At 48.4% G+C, this 20,586-nt stretch overlaps 1 protein-coding gene across 1 annotated transcript in view; it reads right to left on the reverse strand.

Annotated features, from left to right (window-relative positions):
• PTPRF (protein tyrosine phosphatase, receptor type, F) overlaps positions 1 to 15,590 on the reverse strand; it is a gene marked incomplete at its 5' end in the record, with an annotated part of 108,754 nt that extends 93,164 nt beyond the window's left edge. Inside the window, 2 exons of the mRNA XM_010194457.1 lie at positions 7,405 to 7,422; positions 15,402 to 15,590. Of these exons, the coding sequence (XP_010192759.1) occupies positions 7,405 to 7,422; positions 15,402 to 15,590 (207 nt within the window). The remainder of the gene's footprint in view (positions 1 to 7,404; positions 7,423 to 15,401) is intronic.
• Positions 15,591 to 20,586: the final 4,996 nt, after the last annotated feature.

Here is a 20,586-nt window from a genome sequence, read left to right on the forward strand (position 1 = left end):
AACGTGGGAATAGTTTTTAAAGCGCCTCCAAATGCTCAGGTTCTGCTGGTTAGGACTGCCTGCAAGAAGGGAACTCTGTTCACGAGCCATATACTGATCTAAAAGAAAACATTAACCCCTTTGCTTGTAAGGATTTGAACTCATTTCTGCCTGCCACGGTTCAAAACGACCACTGAGAGTGGCACTGAGAATAGCTGGCGAAATTGCCTTCTCCCTTCTTGCTGGTTCAAGCTGCAGAGGTCAAACTCAGTTTTTCATATCATCAGAACAGAAGAAAAACTAATGTGAATCAACCACTGCCACCTACATTATTTAGAAGGATAAATTGAGATTGCAGCACAAGTCCATAAGTCACGGGGAAAAATGAACTTCCCTGGGTTCTGCCATATAATAAAAATGATGTACAGAGCCCTCCCTATTGTTGCATTAGTGCTAGAAATGAGGCTTCAGCCAGACAGAGAAAGCTTGTTTGCAGAAGTCTTTCCACCTACTAACAAAAGGAGCTGCCACCTTTCCCTAGTGCTCTCTGGACACCCACAGGACAAAGCCTACAGAGCACTGCTGCTTAATTCAGAGAGGAAGTTGAATTTCTCTGTGCTGCCTGGGAAAAATATCTGCAAGCAGACAGCAGCATGACAGGCAGTGGAGCAGGAGGACGCTTCCCTGCATTGACAAGACACTGAGAACCAGAGAATCTAGAAATGGAAAAGACCTATTAGGTTATGTGGTGCACCCCTGGGGACCAGGGCAGGATTGCTCCCTGCTGGAAATGTGCTTGTGTTCTGTCCAACCCCATTTTAAATGTGCTGAGTGATAGGTCTTTCACCGCTTCTCCTCAAGGAATTGATGCCACAGCCTAGTTATGCTTTCTGTCAGGAAGATTTTCCTGGAACTCACCATATATTATTCCCTTCTTAATTTCTGCTCGTTACTGATGTGTTGCAGAGTTCACGCCGAGTGCTTGCAGCAGGCTTGGCTGGGAGTAGCTGTTTGCTACAAAACATAGCCAAACTTCAAAAAAACCCAAAAACCAACAAAAAAGAGTGGATGTCATCCCCCTAAGGAAGAGCCTATCTCTGATTTAGCCCTCATCAGTTGGCTGGGCTGAAAGTAGAGCCAGCTTCAGGTGACAGGCAGTAGTTTCTGCATAGAAAAAGGTAAGATCCCTAGATAACTCTGCCATGAGCACATACCTTTTATACACCACTTTTAGCCACTTAATACAGATCACTGGTATTTTTATACGGTTTATACTTGTGATCACCATGCCTCTTAAGTGTTGCTTGGTCAAACTATCTTGCTATCTCTAGGGACTTCAACATCAGAGCTGGAGAGAGAAGAGGGAAACATAAGAAGATGAAGAATAAGAGGATGAAGGATAAGAGGGAAGCTGCTGATACCTGGTATTACTGCCCACCAGTTCTGCAGCCAGTGCAAACCAATTTCTAGAATCATACTATAAACATGTAACATGTCAAACTGCCCAGGGACACTGGGCAAGAGGCTCTGGTTTCATCTGGTTGGCACAAGTATTCAAACTGTGGCGCATCAGGAGCAAGAGAGAACCCAGATTTCAGGAGGAGGAGAATGTAAAACTCTCAACTGAAGCAGGAAGAAATCAGTTACTGCAATAAATCATCATTAGGCAAACATAAAGATCCCCCAGTATAGGTGACAGCTAGCAGAGAGTGGAAGGATTATGGCAAAGTGATGGCACTCAGTGGGACTACAGGGGTTTCTGAAGGACAACCCACAACTAAGTGATAGATACAGGGAAGTGTAGGGCATCTCAGGGTACAGAGATTTATGAACAAAGCCAAGCAGCTCAGACATTGCTGGGATCAGAAAGCTGGAGACATAAATGCATCTGAGCCTTGAAAAAACCCCCTAAGCGTAAAATGCCCCAGGCCATAGTTCAGTCAACCCAGAGAAAGGCAATAGCTTCATCTCTTGGAGGGTTCAAGTCCAGGCTGGACAGGACACAAGGAGCTGCAGGAAAGGAAGAGCTGAGACCTGAGCAGCTCCTCCTCCCCTGAAGTTCACGGAAGCCGCATCCAAAGCTCCTCAAAAGCGCAGTGAATTCTTTGCTTTGACAAGTGCAAAGGACCCAATTTCTATTCCCAGCCCTGTCAACATCTCATCTTGTAATCTTCTGCGCCTCTGCAAACCAGGGCTAGGAAGGCTGATTTACTTTTATTCATTACTTTGGGATTTATGCTGCACAAGTTGCTGAGTAAGGTCTTGTTCACACAGGGTGTTACTGCAGACTTCTCATAGGGGCTCCTCGAGTGCTACGGTGCCAGGTGCTTTGTTCTCGCTTGCATGGCTGAGTCCTGACGTGCACCCAGATAGCACGGCTTCAGTGCATGCATGAGGACCAAACACCATCAGGATGGGCATATGTGTACAGAGAGGAGCAGTGAACAGCTTGTTTGGGAGCTTGTGGGGCTCTGCAGCACTGTGCGTGCATCAGAACGAAACCTCCCCCTGCTGAGCACCGCTGCCCCCCAAGCACCCTGAAGCACAGCAGGGCTCCAGGAGAAGAGGGGCAGCCATTCCTCACCACGCTGCCATGTCACGTCAGTCTCGCTCGCGGCTCAGATCTGCTCCTGATAATACAGCTTGGCTTATCAGAGAGCTGACAGCTCCTGAGAAAAACCCCTGGCTGCTCTCCAGTGCCAGGGAGAGCGGTGACAAGGCAGAGCTTTCTGGGGCTGAGGGCAGGAGCTGGCCCTGCTGACTGACAAGCATCCCTTACAGGTTCTTTACTCCCTGCTGGTATCTCCCTGCCAGTCCCTTCCCTCCTCTCCTAGCTTTTTCTTTTGCTCTTTAAACTCAGGCACAGACAGCAGCCTCGGTAGCAGCTCTCCAAGATACTTATCTATTCAAATATAGTTGTGCTCCGGCAGAATCATTAGCTGAAGTGACAGTGGTTAAAAGAAGCATTTAAAAAGTGCCCTGCACAGAGCATGGGGAAGGCAGGTCCTGATAAGGGCCGCGTCTTGGCAGCGCTGGGTACTGTTGTGCCACAGAGGGCTTGTCACTCGCTCCTCCAGGTGACAAAACCAAATGTAAAAAGCTCCAAGCTGCCATACAATTTGATCTCGCTGAAATCCCGCTCTGTAGCTCACCGGGTGCTCGTGCTCTCTTTTCCCAGAGAGACACAGCAGCTCTCGGGGTAATGCTCATCTCTATCTATTCAGGTCGGAGCTCCATCCTCAGCAATGGGAAAGGCTCCGTTTCTCTAGCAGGGCATTCGCAGCCTCAGCCCCCTCGGCTCTGAGGTGGGGACTGACCTTTTGCCCTGCTCATAAAATTAGACATGGAACAAAAGTACCCAGGAGTCAGGGGAACCAGGCTGCAGGCACTGCACTCCTCTAAGGAAAGAACTTGGAACCCGGCTGTTAATGAACCCAGCTGCCTGACCAGGGCCCTTCCTCTCAGGAAACAGGTCAATTTGGACCATCCTGCCACCCCAATTCCCCTCCTTCTCTTTCCCCCCACCTCCCATCAGCTTCCTCCACAGAAACACCGCCTGACCTTTCCTGTAGCAGTATCCTTAGTCACCCCTTCAGCCAGCGCTCAGGTGTGGGTCCCAATCCCCCTGCTGCTAAAAGTTCTCTCCTAGAGAAGTAGAACCCTCCTAATAAAATCTGGTCCAAGCCCAGACCAAACAAGGACCCAGTGGAGAAAGAGACACCGCAAAGTCCTGGGAATGAGGGAGTTGGACTTTGACACCCTGGCTGCTGTCTGAGATAACCAGCGCTTGCCATGGAGCTGTGAAAGAACTGAAAGACACCAAAACCCCACAGGAGAGTCACTAATAATGGAAATAAGCATTTCCCATGTTCACTATTTCTGTAATATATAACAGCAGCATCTCCCAGCTGTAACAGAGGACTGCACCTAGGCTCCACCAGCCATCAGCCCTGCCAATTATGCAAAACAAGATAACTACAAATATCTTTCCAACGTTAGCGCTCATTATGGTCATTATGCCTGGGGGGCCGGTGACTGGCATGCGAGGGGCCTGTTCTGGATGGCAGAGCTGCTGAGAAATGGCTCTCCCGTGCACCAGAGGCGGCTGCTGATGGCACCTCGCCGCTGCCACCGAGCCGGACGTGGGCAGAGAGGGAGGACGGGAGACCCAGCGTGCTCGGCAGCACCAGGCCTCCTCTCGGACAGTTTCAGGATGCTCTGATCTCTCACCAACAGGCACAGGAAACCTCAGGGGACTCTGCATCAGAAGCCAAACTACAGCACTGTCAAGCGCGCAGCAGTGTCTTGGTGTGCTTCTAAAGGGACACGAGTCAATCCGAATGCCGACAGCGAGCAACATGGCATTACAAACATTTCCAGGCACTACTCTACTCAACCTCCCCCTGACACTGTCTGCTTCTACAAGCATATCTTCTCATTTTAAAATTGTTCTCCTTTCACCTTTTTCTGTGACTGGAAAAGCTGAAGAAACAGGGGAAAAAAATCCTCTCATGTACAGAGCGCAATCAAATGTACAAACACACCCTCAAAAAAAGAGACAGCAGAATCTTTTCGCTTCCTCTAATCGCTCAGGATAGCTTTATGCTCCAGCTTGCAGGATAGTGTTGAAATACTGGAGCTATATTTAAACCAGTTTGCTCTGGACTGGAAAAGGTTCAGCTGCAGCTATACAGGCGATGTGGGTGTTTACCTGGCTTCCCAGACAGACAGCTTCTGACACCCAAGTGAGCTGATCTAAAGCGAATTCAGACAGACCTCTGCAGGGAAGAAATACCCCTGTATACAGGAACCTCAGCTATTTCCTGTGGTGACAGAAAAGTAACAAACACATCTGACTGGAGACGGATAATGCCTGAGATGATGATATTCCTTTACCTCCTCATGTGCATCCGATCTAATGCCTGTTCAGGCCAGCACCCTCCAGAAACACAACCGTGCTCTGCTTTCTCTTGCAGCCCCGGGCAGGAAAACGCAGCCAGGTTTCCCAAAATGTTGAACAGTTTCAATTCCAGATAAATGCTGGAAACGAACATCTCATACTCTGCTTTGAAAGTAAGAATGGGGCAGAACTTGCTTAAACATGGCCTTGCTGACTGATACTATCTGTGGGTCACCTGAAGCAGATAGCTACGGCCTAATCTGATGGGCATCTGCTAGCTCCGTGCCTTTCTGATGAACAAATAGGGGTTTTCAGATTAAATTACCATCTGGGCCAGTCCCGGAGGGGCAAAGAGTGAAGATACAAGCTGAGATTCTGAATTATAGATGGGAGCTCCTCCCATTTCAGGGAAGCCAGAGATGGCTTAGACAGAAAGGACCAAATATGCGGGGGTAAGGTTAAATGAGGCGTTTAGAGAGAAAAACCTCCTCCTGTTTGGAGGGGCGCGTGGTGGAATTTCTCAGGTCGCTCTCTCGGCACGAGGGCCTTGGGTAACGCTCGATCCAGACACAAAACTCCTAGCGACACAGTCACAGCAGCAATTAAATCAAACCAAAACCACCCCTTCCCACCCCAAACATTATTACCGAAAGGGTTCTTTAAGAGTCATTAGTTCACCCTTCCTTTCAGACCAAATTAATGGATTCCAAAGCATCAAACTTACCTTAATGAGGAACAAGAGTGCAGCTGGGTATAGAACATGGCAGAACAGTCACTTCTACATGGACACAACCTCACCATCATAAAAGCACTTTCATCTAATCTGTCGTTATCTTTAGCAATTCAATGACCTCCGTTTTAAATAAAAGGCATTAGGCTGACAGAAATCCTCTGGGAGAAGCCAGAGAGCGGCACGTGGCTTCTGTTTGCTCGCACAGAAATGTCATCTTTGACATTCAAACAGGACACATGTATTTGAAATCACGTCAAGAACATTCTGCAAATACCTCATCGGGACTCAAACGGGGGTGGGGAGCGGGGTTTGGGGTGGGGGGGGTGTGAGGAACTGATGTGTTATGAGATGGATGGTTCTTTCCACAGAGATGCGGTCGGTTCCCAAGCAGGACGTATGGAGCATCCAGGCGGTTCTGGTGCTGAGTCACTAATGTCATCAGACAGGGCGGGATGGCTGCGCGCTCGGAGCGCCCGGCTCGTTAGTATTCAATCTGTCATTGCGGTTTAGGGTTTCCAGCAGAAACAGGAGATGAAGAAATAGTTTAAGGAGCTTGTAACATCACAGCTGTCAATCTCCAGGGTTCCAAAGGGAGGAATGACAGATATATAAACCCATTCATAGCGAAATAAGGTTTGCAGTCTTTTTTCCCCTGACCCAGATTTGCTACAGAGGCAACTTAATGCAAATACGCATCAAACGGCAATTCACATTTACTCTAAAATCACTTAACGGGAGCTGAAAACATTAACCCCCAGCAACAGAACCAGTTCCAAAGAGTCAGATTATTAACTTCCAGCAGTGATTCAGGGAAAAGGGGGGGAGGAAAGGGGAGAGAAGGGGGAAAACTGAACGAATGAGGTCATGTTGATTTTAGGTGGTACTCATTCTGTCGAGAAACCCAGGGGTCAGTCAACAGGGGTAACCAAAATCACAAGAGAATTCAGAAGGGCCTTAGCACGTAATGCTGGTTAACGCGGTAAAGTTAATCTAAAGGGACAGCTTTGAGTGTTTAGGCTAGAAAAAACAACACTCCAATTGGAAAGTCATTACTGGTGCATACAGGCTGTGAGAACCGGCCAGGGACTGAGCACACCGGGCTGTCAAAGCAGGAGTGGGTTTAATTAATGAAGGCTTAAAGCAGCCAGAAGTGCTTCTGATTCATCTACTTAAAAGCAAAGCAACATCGGCACGTCCGGCTCAGAAAAGGGGGTTTGGGGCAGCAGTTCCCCACTCTACCGCCACATTTAGAGGGTTAGCACACTTGAAAGGCAAACATGAGGAACGCAAGCAAAGGCGCTCCTGATCCCAGAGCCAGATTTGCTCAAACTTTCAAGAATTAATGTCTTTCTGATTATAATTTCACGCCCAGCAGCAGCAGCAGCGAAGAATTGGAGTGTTCTCTTGTGAAAATGTTACCTCCTGACACTTACACCAAAGCAACCCATCTAAATCCCCCCTAGACACAAAACCTCAACTGTGCAAGACTTGCAGGAGACGTCGACCCCCCAGTGGCGAGGGCCAGGGACCCTGTCCCAGTTTGCAAACTTTCCGTTGAATAACCCCCTTCCAACAGTGCAAAAACCGCGATGGATGAAGTCTACGAGAAACCACGCGGAAAAAAACCAACCAAAAGAAACACACCAGTGGGAGAGTGCGGATGAGCGAGAGCGCTTGGCAGAGTTAGGGCTGAGAGTAAAAGCTGAGGATGAGAAACACCAGAGGAGAAGGGACAAAGGCAGACAGGAGATGGAGTGACGTGACAACTGGAGGCACATTTCAGCATTCTTACCTCTGATCGGTGTACCACCTGGTGAGGTAATTTGAATGCAAATAAGATTAGAGAGAAGCATTAGTACAAAGAGGAAAGGAAGAAAATCATAACTAAAAAGCAGAAAGTTTGTTTGTTTTTTTTTAAAGCTAGAGTTCGTATTAGCGCGACAGGAATAAAGGAAAAACAAAAAGAAACTGATGTGCAATAAAAGTCAGAGTGACACTCTCAGGAGGTTAGTAAAGCTCATCGCTTCCAGGAGTGCAGCATCCAGCCCTGCATCTTGCCATCAAAGCCACCACCCTGGTGAACGGGGGCCAAAGTAAGCTGCTGAGGTGGCACTGCTGAGGTGGCACTGCTGAGGTGGCACTGCTGAGGTGGCACTGCTGAGGTGGCACTGCTGGCTGCCACTCGCATTCGCCCACAGCCCTGTTCAAGCAGTTGAGATGGAGGACACGTTGGGAAGATGGTGCAGTGCCCCTGCATTCCTCATTCAGAACAAGGAGGGGGTGTCCTGGGGGCTGTGTGACCGTGAGTGGGCTGGGCAGGGGGGGGTGGAAAGCGCATGGGTGCGGGCGCTAGGTGCAGCTTTGCTTTGAGGTTAGAATGACCAGTGGGACAAAATCTGCTCTCTTAAAGAAATCAAACTACGGGGAGAGCGTAACAAATCGGTTTTGAGCCGTTCTCCGCATTCACAGAACTCTTGCATCAGGTTCCCTCTGGCAAAGAAACTGGTGTCATGCAGAATTAACTTTACATACAGAAATCTTTCGAAACGAAGTCGTTTCTGGTAATGTACCAATGGCACGCTAGCCAGACCTCGGTCGATCCTGCCTCATTTGGATGCTAGTTGGAGAAAGGGATCCCTACCCTCTTTATAAGGCACTGGAGATAATTTTACATGCTGTAATGAAGAGTATCTTATAAGGAGGGCTTCTCTGGGAGTGAGGTTAAGTTATCCTGTTGCAAGCATCTATCGAGGTTGGTTTAGCAAGTGGAGGATCCACTGGTCAGTGTCTTGAGTTCAGTGCACAATCAATAACCAAGCAGGATTGAAGGGTTTGATGCTCCAGCTGGGCAAATTGGCAGGGAACCCTCCCTTCTAATCCCCATTTTTGTCCCCTTGGTCTTATTTTGCACATATGAAGGCTGTTAGTATAAGGGAGAGATTCATGCAGATCGAATCTGTAGGCAGTTCATGGTATGTGTTGGTTTTATGCAGATTTGTAGGATCTGAATACCAAGCACTTACCAAAGAAAACTGAGGAGTTTAAACAGACAGAAAAACAGGGTTAAACAGGACACAGTGTGTCAAATCATGTTCAGTGTATTGATTAATAAATACCAGTATGCATACAAGAGTGCCGTGTATCTCAGATTTACAGCTCATTCCATTATCCACAACAATGTTCACCCAATGGGAAAGAAAGACAGAAAAGAATTTCTGTAAATACAAAGAAGGCATATTTTAAGCATGTTTAACTTGCCTCTTAAAAAGGAATTACAATATTTATACGTACCCTTTTTCTAACTACCCTTCCTTTAGGCAGAGGCCTTTCTTTAAGCGGGAGCAGCAATTCAAGCTACTCATTTTAGCATCTTCCTCTGCCAAGATGACATTACCCCATTTCAACTTTATGGCTGCCTATATTTTCCGGCGCTTTCTATCCACAGATGACTGAAGCATCAGGAAAGATCCTGTAGTGACTGAAGCTGTGGGTAATCTCTCTCCTTGCAATAATAAATCTGCTGCTTATTTATCTATCTTAGTTACTATCGCTACCCTTGACAGAACAGTTATACCCACAGATACCCGTATGGAATAGCGCAGCCATGGAAAACAGGGTTATTTCTCTTTGCCTGTTTGGAAAGTTTGCCAAGGGATATTTTTGTTCTGTTTGGTCTCCCCACTCACATCCCACCCCCTGCTCCAGTTCTCAGCATTAAGAAAAGCATCACCACATTGCGTTACTTCCCATGGGAACGGGGCAATGACTTTGAGCACAAGCCCGAGGGGCAAAACCAGGACTTCCTTCTCTGTCATCTGGCTGAAACAGGGTTTGTTGTTCTGCCCTAGACCTCAAAAGACTCGCAGCAAATCTTTAAATCTATTCCCTGTAGAGGCTAAACTCTTTCTCTAATACACAGTTGTCTACAAAGAGGTCTAGGATCAGCTTCACACTTGAAGGAGATTCCCTAAAACAGAAGTGTGACCAGCTCATTTCTTCTTCCTGCCTTAAATCCCAACCCTCCTGACCTCCAAATGTGAGCCAACCCTTGTGGGAGCAGCACAGAGGCTCGCTGTATTTAGCGCCGTGTTTTGTTCTGGGTCTCGCTCACCTCTGCAAAGTTAAGACACTCACTCTTCCCCCAGAGGACATCATTATGGAGAGAGCACAAGGCTTTGCTGTTGGACCCCAAATTTCATCATCCAGAAGAAATCAAAGTTCCCATTCGCCCTTCATACCACATGAGAATGCACCTTGGGCTGTTTTCCTTTCAGGGTGTCCCTCAAAGAGACCAAGGTTCATGGGCCACAGAGTGCCAACACAGGAGTCCATCAAGTGATGGATGTCCATCCACTTGAATGGGCACTGAGGCCAACCTATGCCCTGTGATCACCTTTATGCAAAGGGCACCACAGGATCAAACTTTAAATCCAGTTCCTTGTGTGGTTTGAAAGGTTTGAAACACTCATTAAGGAAGAAACGTTTCCCCTCCATAACAGACACTGAATAACACCCCTTACATTCACTTCAGTCAGGAACAGATGCTGGCCCTGACATCCTCAGCCAGGCACCCAAAACAAGGCAAAACATAGGGCAATGCACTGGAAACCAGCTATTTGCATCCAGTGTGGAAGAGAGAAGGGACTTCACTCTGCTGACACGAACTCACTCCAGATTTACCAACACCCCACTTTCTTGTAGGAACCTAACCCACCACGACATCACACCAAAGCAACAACAAACAGAGAAACCAAGGCTTTTGCTGGGCATAACTGGGCATCAGTGCAATGCAACACTGGACCCCAGAGAGCTCCGACAGAGCTTTCCACTCCTTCCTGACACAGTTTTAGGGGAAAGTATCTCCAGAAGTGAAAGGATTACAAAAGAGCCTGGCTATTTGCCACCAGTTGCAACTGGGAGTCTGTGTGAGCCTCACACAGCAAGACCAGGATGTGCAGTACAGGTTCTTCCAGGATATAAAACTTCAGTTGTCAACTGGTTGGCAGTGCTATTGCTTCAACCCTCGTCTGGCCGGTCCTTTTTGAGAGAGCATCCATCTCTGTTTCCATTTCCTGATCCTTCTGGATAACGCTCTCCAATCCTCATTCTTTTGGGCTGTCCTTACACACCCTGTCCCACGTCAATGCCCATCTGATGTCTGGAGCCAAAGCTGTTCCTTGCCGGGAGCAGGATGTCTTCTGCTGGGCACTGACTGCTGGCTGCTACCAGCCAAGCAGGATGTGGCTGTTACTGTCATTTCACTGGGACAGGCACCTCTTTTTTCAAGTTTCTTCCTTATAGGTTGGGTATTTCTCTTGTTTCCAGATAAGTACTGCTTCTACCTATAGGATCAAGACTAAAATTGAAGTCCTTGCTGGTAACTCTGAGTGTGTAAACGCAGCGAGATGATCTGGTGAGCCGGCTCCCACTGCTTCATTAGGGACACCTACACTTCTGTGGCAGTGAGCGACTGAAGTCTCTAGCAGAGCCCTCTCTGATACTTTATTTGCAGTTAATTGCCTGAAAGCCACACAAGGGTCTAGGGCATGGATCCGTAACTCAGTTAATGGATGGTGATTAAAAGCGAATGGTACTTGTTGTAAGACCAAGTTCTTTACTAGATGAAAGATAACACCAACTCCTGAATTTCTGGAGTTGCCTTACACAGCAAAGATAGCTGTATGTTAACATTCAGAGTATTTGTTTATTCTAATTTGATATTTTGTTCAGAAGATGGAAAAGCAATTTTTCAACTATGAAACTCAATGGAAACATTCAAGAGCTCTGAAAGTACGAACACCATCAGAGGAGGCTTTGAAGTCTTCAGGAGCCTGTGATCCAAGAACCCTTATGGAAGAACTGTGAAGCATCAGTACAATCTGATCTATGTTGAGATACTTTATGCCCTGTCATCAAATGATTTTAAAACATGGTTAGAGGTGCAGCACTGATTCTTGCTGCCAGAACTCGTATGTACATCGCCTGCAATACCACAGTGTCCAGACAGTTTTAAAATCAGTTCAGTTGAACAGGTTTTAAATGAGTTAACATGCTGGGGAGGTTTCCCAGCCCAGCCCAGAGCTGGCCTTAGATCCTGTGTCAACGACTGAGAGGCAATGACTGAAGCTATGGACCCTGTGGGAGAGCAGGGAGCTGTCCTGAGCCACTGCATTTGCAGAAAAGCGGTGGGAAGCATTGGCAAGATGAGCAAGGGAGAATTTTGGTACAACCAGCATGAGTCAGAGACCTTGCTTCTGCCTTGATCTGTGATAAGAGAGATGAAAACATGTATTTATTTGTGTTCTCATCTCTGGAGCAATTAGCCCAACACATACTGGCAAAACTACCCAAGAGCTGGACTTTAAAAAGAATTCAGCATTACCTGGGAGGAAAGATCCATGTACTGGGGTGAAAGGGGAAAAAAACGTTCTTTAAATGGAGAGACTTATGCTGTCGGAAGGTTTAATGAGAAAAATACATATGGATGTAATTGGTAAATGAGGATGCAGGGCAGATTGATAAACTGTGTATTTGCTCCTGACAAAAACACCACTCCTCTGGGGTTAAAAGAGCCTGAGATGACGGCTTGGTTGTCTTAAGCCACAAACTCTCTGGTACCTGGACAGAAGATGAACAGACCTCTAGAAACTGATGTTCAGAGCCCGCTAGGCACGTGGTCTGGCTGCACACAAGTTCAAAAAGTCCTGCCTGGAGACCCCTGAGGATTGACACAACGGTGAGTGGCACAAGAGAGCACCTTTCCCAAGCTGCTGCTTCACCTCCAGTTATTTATTCCTCACCAGGAGCCCTGAAGAAATGAAACCAGCTCTCAACCCCCTCTCAAGTCAGACTCCAAAGCTGCTTTGACCTTTCTGACCTCTGTTTAGTACCTCTGAATAACAATATACTATGTACTCCTTGAAGGTCGGACGCTCCATATAGGCAATATTGGGCTCACATCGTGCTGTAGCTATTTTAACTATATTACATCTGTCTAGCTTTTATTGGGTTTTAATTAAATGAAATTAAATGAGCATATATTTAGATTGAGATTGTATAAACTGACATTCATGCAGATATGCCAGGCTGGCTGTAAGATATTATCTTAATGGAGCAGAGACTTTGCAAACTATTAAACTCACCCGCATAATGAGGTCTCTATTTAAATACTCTTTTCTCTGAAAAACAACCCTGCCCCACTATGGCACAGGGCTGGAGAGCTCAATTAGCACCTTGCAGAATGGATCAGAGACTGCCCAACCCATCGCATTGCTCACATGGGGTGACTGCAGTCAGGTAAGCGGGACTCGGGCACTTCAAAGTGCAGGCCCTACTTCATATCAACTACAAATACAGGGAAAGGCCACAAATGCGAGCAGGGGTTGAATCTGTGCCCCATGAGAAGCAGTAAACTCGCTCCCTGCTCGTTCCAGGGAGGAGCAGAGCCTTGGTGAATCTTGGCATCGTGTCACCAGGTCCCTGAAAAGACAACTTCACTCATATTTGGAAGTCTCTTGCATTGAACTGCGGAAACCTCCCTTACTACATTAAAGAGCCAATCAATTTCTTTCACAAGTCTGAGGATGTGTGCTGCTCATTGAATTCTGAAAGGTTCCCTTGACACCTCCCTTGGTAATTACTGTGTCTTCAGCAAGCAGCCAGCTCTAGAGTTTGAATCCCAGGTGAAATATTCAATTGAGATCTTGCTCAAGAACAGCGAATAAGCAGCAAAACTTGGCCACAGTGACAGGGTTTACTAGATTGTTTTTAAACTTTCTATCGCACTAAACTTGTGAAGCAGCTGGTAGAGAGGCAGCCAAGTGCCTGCAAGGAGGAGGCTGGAGAACGTACAGCAAGTGCATCAGGAGCTGCCTTGCTGCTCATTTGTGGCACTTTCTGATGCAGATTAAGTCAGCTACGAAGTGAAACGCATCCATGTGCACTTTCCTACTGCTGCTTCCTAGAGCTTCTCAGAATAATTAACAAGTGTGATATTTTCTCTCAGCACAAACAGATCAAGATTAAACCATGTTGTGGGGGAGATAAGCTAAAGGTCACTGGGAAATTTCATAAGCTATAAACGCATTAGTATAATTAGCACTCGCTGCTACATCAAGGTGGGATCAGGAGTGTCAGGCTGGGTTCTATTTTTGATGAGAGCGATGTCTCATTACCCACTCCCCCAAGTACAAGCCTACTTCTTATCATCCAAGCATCATCAGATTTATGCAGAGGGCTCCTGCCATAGGGAAATGTGTCAAGGCGCTCACCTTGCTAGGAGGAAGATGGTGTTGCCCTGGCAGCAGCACTTGTAATAACTGGCTTTTGAGTGCCCAGAAATACACCATGGCCAGGCAAGTCTGCCTCTGAGAGTGCATTTGGAATATTGTGTGAGCTCTGGGCCCCTCAGTTCCACAAGGACAGGAATGCTCGAAAAGAGTCCAGCAGGGCCACAAAGATGCTGCAGGGAGTGGAGCATCTCCTGCTGAGGAGCGGCTGAGGGAGCTGGGGCTCTTGAGCTTGGAGCAGAGGAGACTGAGGGGTGCCCTCATTCCTGGGGATCCATTGGGAAAGGGCAGTGTCAGGAGGAAGGAGCCAGGCTCTGCTCTGGGATGGCCAATGCCAGGACAAGGGGCAATGGTCCCAAGCTGGAGCACAGGAGGTTCCAGCTGAAGATGAGGAGAAACTTTGTGAGTGTGAGGGTTCTGGAGCATGGCCCAGGCTGCCCAGAGAGGTTGTGGAGTGTCCTTGTGTGGAGACACCCAAAGCCCTGGCCGTGTTCCTGTGTGACTGCTCTGGTGATCCTGCTGTGGCAGGGGTTGCACTGGATCAGCTTTGCAGGGCCCTTCCAGCTCCTCACATTCTGTGCGTGTGATTTATTTAAGTGCGAGACCTTTCTAGACCCAAGTCTTTCCATCTCTATTCCCTTCTGTACATCCTGTAGGGTACTGTGGGCTTTTTTCTGCAGACTAAAGCTGCTGTGTAGTGCTGCTGTACATTGTTAAACAGCCGCTGCAACTCACGCTGGGGAGCTGCACTTCATCAGTGAATAAAGCAATGGTTTATTTTCTTTAATTCTCTAATGGGTCTCACAGTCCTGGGAGACCGAACAGTGCAGCATTAAAACAAGAGTTCCTCACTAAAATGAGTGCATTCTTAGCCACCCACAAGAACCAACCGTCTGCTTTTCAAAAGCTGGTAATTGGCTTATCAAACACACAAAAAATCAAAAGGAAACGGTGTATTTCAAAACTGTGTCCACCTTCCTTTGAAATCCAGAGAATTGCTGCTTCTTGGATTTTTATTCTCGTGGTGTCACACAGCAAGAATGACAAAGATCTCAAGGGAAAGCAGAGCACCATGCTGCAGAGTCCATGTAAGGAGTGAAGCAGTACGTGACCACTGGCTGTAAAATCTCAACCAGTATCAAATTGTCCTGGTTTGTGCTGTGCTCCCATTAACAGCATCTGAGCCCTGCTGAGTTGGGAGTGAGAAGTCTGAGCCTACCAAGGATCTGGGGCAATGTCAAGCTGGTCTATCGAAGAGGGAATCCAGGTGGTGTCCCAAAAGGCACGTCCATGCTAATGTCTCCTTTTAAGAAGCCACGATATCCTGCCAGAGAGGATCAGCTCCAAAAACTGGGTTTATATAGTAAAAGAAACAAAGCTCAAATCAAATGGACATTTTGTTTCAGAACTGCGTCTCAGCCAAAAAATAATAACAGCAAGTAAAGAGAAAAGGGAGGAGGAGTGAGGAGGTAGGGAAGGCTTACTTGCTTTGCTCCCTTACCCGAGCGGAGCTGTTTGATTCGCCCGTTGCTGGTCGCGGTGTCGACGGGCAGGAAGTCCTTGAACCAGGAGATTTCGGGGTCGGGGTTACCGCTGGCAGCGCAGAGCATGGTGGCCGTGCGGGCCTTTTCCACCACCTTCAGCTGCGGGCCCATGTCGATGGTCGGGAAGCCGGCTGGGAGGTGGTCTTCTGCAAGAGGAAAAAACCCACAAGGTTAGACACGTTGGGACGGAGCGGTGGGGTACGGACACAGTGACAGCAGTGCCACGGTGCAGCATCTGTGCCACTGCTGGAAAACAGCAGCCTGACTTCCCTACTGAGAAGGTTTTCAAGCCCTTAAAGCACATTAGGCTCTATAATGAGCGTTCATTACACCAGTAGAAGCTTCCACTAAATTTAACTCCGTTTAAATCAATCGCCTTGGGAAACGTCTATAATTTTCATTGATACATAAGCTCCATCTATTGTTGTTAATAATTCAGTAAAAGCAGGTATTTGCCCTTTTGTGGGAGGACTGAGTTGAAGATAACAGACAATCACAAAGCCAAATAGTTTGAGGCATCTTGAAAAACAACAGCTAAACAATAAAACCCCTTCGAATGGTCCAGAGAGGCCCATTTTCTCTTTTTCTGACTAGGAACATTCTGTCACACTGGTAGGATAGACTGTAAATCTCTTCTTCATGCCCCCAAATCTGATTCAGAAGGCTTTTAGGAACTAATGAGTGTAAAGCTAATGAGCCACGCTCTGCTCATGAGCCGCCTCGCCAGGCTGTGCTGTGGCGAGCTCCTGGTGTGCTCCTTGTGCTGCAGAGAGCCAGGGGTGTGCGAGAAATGGCCAGGGCACACTGAAATGCTACAGAATGAAGAGCCCCCATAACTTGTTGGTGGCAGCAATGCCCATGAGCCAGCAATGTGCCCTGGAGGCAAGAAGGCCAACGCCATCCTGGGGTGGATGAGAAGGGGTGGTTGGAGGGCAGAGAGGTTCTCCTGCCCCTCTGCTCTGCCCTGCTCACACCACAGCTGCAATGTTGTGTCCAGTGCTGGGCCCTCAGCTCCAGAAGGACAGGAACTGCTTGAAAGAGTCCAGCAGGGCCACAAAGATGCTGGAGGGAGTGGAGCATCTCGTGCTGAGGAGCGGCTGAGGGAGCTGGGGCTCTGGAGCTTGGAGCAGAGGAGACTGAGGGGTGCCCTCATTCCTGGGGATCCATTGGGAAAGGGCAGTGTCAGGAGGAAGGAGCCAGGCTCTGCTCTGGGATGGCCAATGCCAGGACAAGGGGCAATGGTCCCAAGCTGGAGCACAGGAGGCTCCAGCTGAAGATGAGGAGAAACTTTGTGAGTGTGAGGGTTATGGAGCATGGCCCAGGCTGCCCAGAGAGGTTGTGGAGTCTCCTTGTGTGGAGACACCCAAAGCCCTGGCCGTGTTCCTGTGTGACTGCTCTGGTGATCCTGCTGTGGCAGGGGTTGCACTGGATCAGCTTTGCAGGGCCCTTCCAACTCCTGACATTCTGTGATGACTGCTGAAACCATTCATACAGCAGGTACCAAAACAGTTAATTGGGTTTGCTGCAGCAGAGCAGGCTCAGGTAGGCTGGAATACATTAGGCAGCCTCGCTGATAAGCCAAGGCATGCTCCAACATCGTCATTCAATAGCAGCTGCAGAACAGAGCTCATTTACTCATTCTGTGGCAAGATGTACTGTACTGTGCTAAGCCTGAACTGCAATCAAAAGGACGTACTTTTGCAGAAAAAAAAGAACTTGAAGAACATTAAGAAGCTTTTAAAGCACCAGAAACTCAATTATTTTCAGTGTGTTGCTTTTTTTTTTCTCTCCTGTTTTAAGGGAACTTAAGCAAACCTTCGTCTTTGGCAAATCCAATTCCGCAAGGGTCACAGCTCAGTGCAGCCTTTGAACAAACAAGACCTCAGCATCTTCCCAAGTCCCTGCGGAGTCTGAACTTGCTTCAATCTGATTTTTCCTGCTATCACCACACATCTCCAACCATAGCCCTTGCTCCTGACAGGAAGGTTTTAGCAATGGGCCACCTCAGGTGCTTCCTCCTACCTGTACTGCCACATCTGCAGCACACATGGCCCGTCTCCAACCACGGCCCTCGCTCCTGACAGGAAGGTTTTAGCAGTGGGCCACCTCAGGTGCTTCCTCCTAGCTGTACTGCCACATCTGCAGCACACATGGCCCGTGGTGGCTAATATTACCTATTTCCCCCAAAAGATCTCGGGAGAATTCCCAAGACCCTTGACTTGTTTGCAAATCAAGACTCTGCAGCACAAGGCAACATCTGCTGTAAACAAGGCAATGCCCTGGAATATTGTTTTTCTGTTTAGATGAGAGTGCCTATGAAATACCCAAGGTTTTCTACAGGAAAAACATAAAACCCACGGTTCCTGATGCTTATTAAAAGCACAAACCATATTTTGTCTCCCAGACCGGCCTCCCTAGAAACCTCTCTCTTCACGAGCAAACATAAATGCAATATTTTTGTTTTAAATGAAAGGTACCAGGAAAACTAGTCCTTTTTTTAATTTGCTCTCCATTGATTTTCAAAGACAAAAGGTACATAGAGCTTAACTGGAACGACACCGGAGCCAGCATTCAATAACAAGCAACAGAAGCACTCAATACTGAGCAACCACAATGCATACTCCTACTACATGGCTGAAAAGAAACAAAAGAAGGGTACACACAAAAGTACAGCACGGTATGGATTGAAAAGCAAAGGAAGATGCATAGGAAAAGCAGTAAACAATGACATTCCGTTGGACTGAGGCCCAGTCTGCCTAATGTGCAGCACCTCGCTATTGAAAGCAGATGTTTACTCTGGGGAGGCTGAAACCCTGCAGGGATCTGATCTAATCACCGTGATTACCATTGACAGTCTTTGCTGGTTTGTTCAAGATTTTACAAAGAATTCACTGAGCTAAGTATCACCCAGTTAACTTGGTCCAAAGTCTGTCTGGAGGCTTAGCACGGAGCTAACAGCAAATCCCAAACCAGCATTTGTGCAAGAAATCTCTTCCCATCTGCAGCGATCCTTTGCCCACAGAGACGACAGAGATCAGAAAACCCTTGGCAGCGCCTGATCCGCAGGTACACGGGCAGCCTGCTGCACTGGAGCGGACCGTGCAATCAAAATTAGCAGTTTGTGACGAGCCACAGACCAGCAGAAATGATGTGATCTAAGCTTGGCTTCACTGGGTACAGCAGAGAGTGCTGATTACAAAGACCTGCCTGCAGTGCTACCTCGGCCACAGCACAAATCTCAGATCAAGCCTTTTTTGGACCCCATACCATGCACCCCCTGCAAGCCCAAGCCATTACACAGCCCAGATGGGAACACTGGGCACTCAACACCCAGACAGAGGCACAGGTGACCACCACATATCATCCCCCAGACTGAGCCAGACACAGACAGGCTCACAAGGCTCATGTGGCACAGTCTTTACTCGCTTTCCTGCATGCAAGCCCCAAAACCATCGTGGCAAATGACAGCAGTAGAGAAGTGGTGCATCTTGTGTGGTCAGAGCCACAGCAGGTTCCCTGGGTTAGCACTGGGACCAGTACAGCCCAGTTCCCATCCATGCTTGGAGATGGAAACCTGCCCATCTGCTATTGCCACACCACCACCAAAATTCAAGCAAGCATCTACTAAAACACACAGGCAGCAAGGACTTGTTTGATCCCTTGTCAACCAAATGTGGAGATGACACCGGTGTTTAAGAGCAGCAGTGGCTGCAGCCCTACGTCGCATCACTGCATGATGAGATGCCAGGGCAAACCTGACAGCCGGTCTCTGGTGGCATCTCAGACAGCCTGAGGCTGGGGTTCACCTGCCATTAGTTCTGGGGTAGCACCAGGGGACAACCTGCGCTGGGCCAAGGTCACAGTCTCTGGGGCTCAGGCTCAATGGGAGGACGAGCACCTTCTCCAGAGGTGGTCCAAGGGCCTCAGGTGCCCATACCATCACAAAACAGGGGACCTCAACTAGCCCAGGCCTCTGGTGGCCACCCAAACCTGGGTAAGACCTCATCTGGAATATTGTGTTCAGTTCTGGGCCCTCAGGTCAGGAAGGACAGGAACTGCTTGAAAGAGTCCAGCAGGGCCACAGAGATGCTGGAGGGAGTGGAGCATCTCCTGCTGAGGAGCGGCTGAGGGAGCTGGGGCTCTGGAGCTTGGAGCAGAGGAGACTGAGGGGTGCCCTCATTCCTGGGGATCCATTGGGAAAGGGCAGTGTCAGGAGGAAGGAGCCAGGCTCTGCTCTGGGATGGCCAATGCCAGGACAAGGGGCAATGGTCCCAAGCTGGAGCACAGGAGGTTCAAGCTGCAGATGAATAGAAACTTTGTGAGTGTGAGGGTTATGGAGCATGGCCCAGGCTGCCCAGAGAGGTTGTGGAGTGTCCTTGTGTGGAGACACCCAAAGCCCTGGCCGTGTTCCTGTGTGCCTGCTCTGGTGATCCTGCTGTGGCAGGGGTTGCACTGGATCAGCTTTGCAGGTTCCTTCCAGCTCCTCATATCCTGGGATTCTACGAAACCCTCCTGAAGAAAAGCGGCTGTGGAGGAAAGCGGAGCTGCGCACAGGGCAGAGCGCAGCCCGGCACAAGCCCAGGCCTGCCCTGTCAGCAGCGCTCCTGGAGAGATAACGGGGCTCGGCTCCAGCCCGGCTCGGCGCTGCTGACTTCACCGGGACGGCGAGGGGTGTCTGTGCTCAGCCACCACAGGTGACGACAGGAGTTCAGAGCCGTTCTTGCCTTGCCTTCCCCTCTGGCAAAGTCTAATCTAGGCCTCATTAGGAGCCCCAGTCGTGCCTCGGCTCCTTCCAGCCCGTGCTCGCTGTACTAACTTGTCCACACACGGAGCTCATCAGTAATAGCTGTCCTCCTATTCATGCCAATATGTGCATACCCTGAGTCTAGAAAATGAGTTTGTCAGCACTTGGTTTTATTCAAGGACAGCTCATGTGCTTTTTAAAATACACATTAAAACAGGCTATGAATCTGCATTCAAGCCCAGACTATCTAAACCAGTTTTTCTTTCTTGGTTTCAGATACTTTCAGAAGGAGTGGACTTCAGGTAGGCATTAGGTTAGAGCAAGCAAAATCTAGGCTCAAGCAGGATTTCTGGGAGCACTGTGAGCTCTAATTCCCTCCATGGACTACAGCAGCAGAA

Source organism: Mesitornis unicolor, unplaced genomic scaffold (genome assembly GCF_000695765.1).
Source record: "Mesitornis unicolor isolate BGI_N332 unplaced genomic scaffold, ASM69576v1 scaffold19211, whole genome shotgun sequence".
Lineage (NCBI taxonomy): Eukaryota > Metazoa > Chordata > Aves > Mesitornithiformes > Mesitornithidae > Mesitornis > Mesitornis unicolor.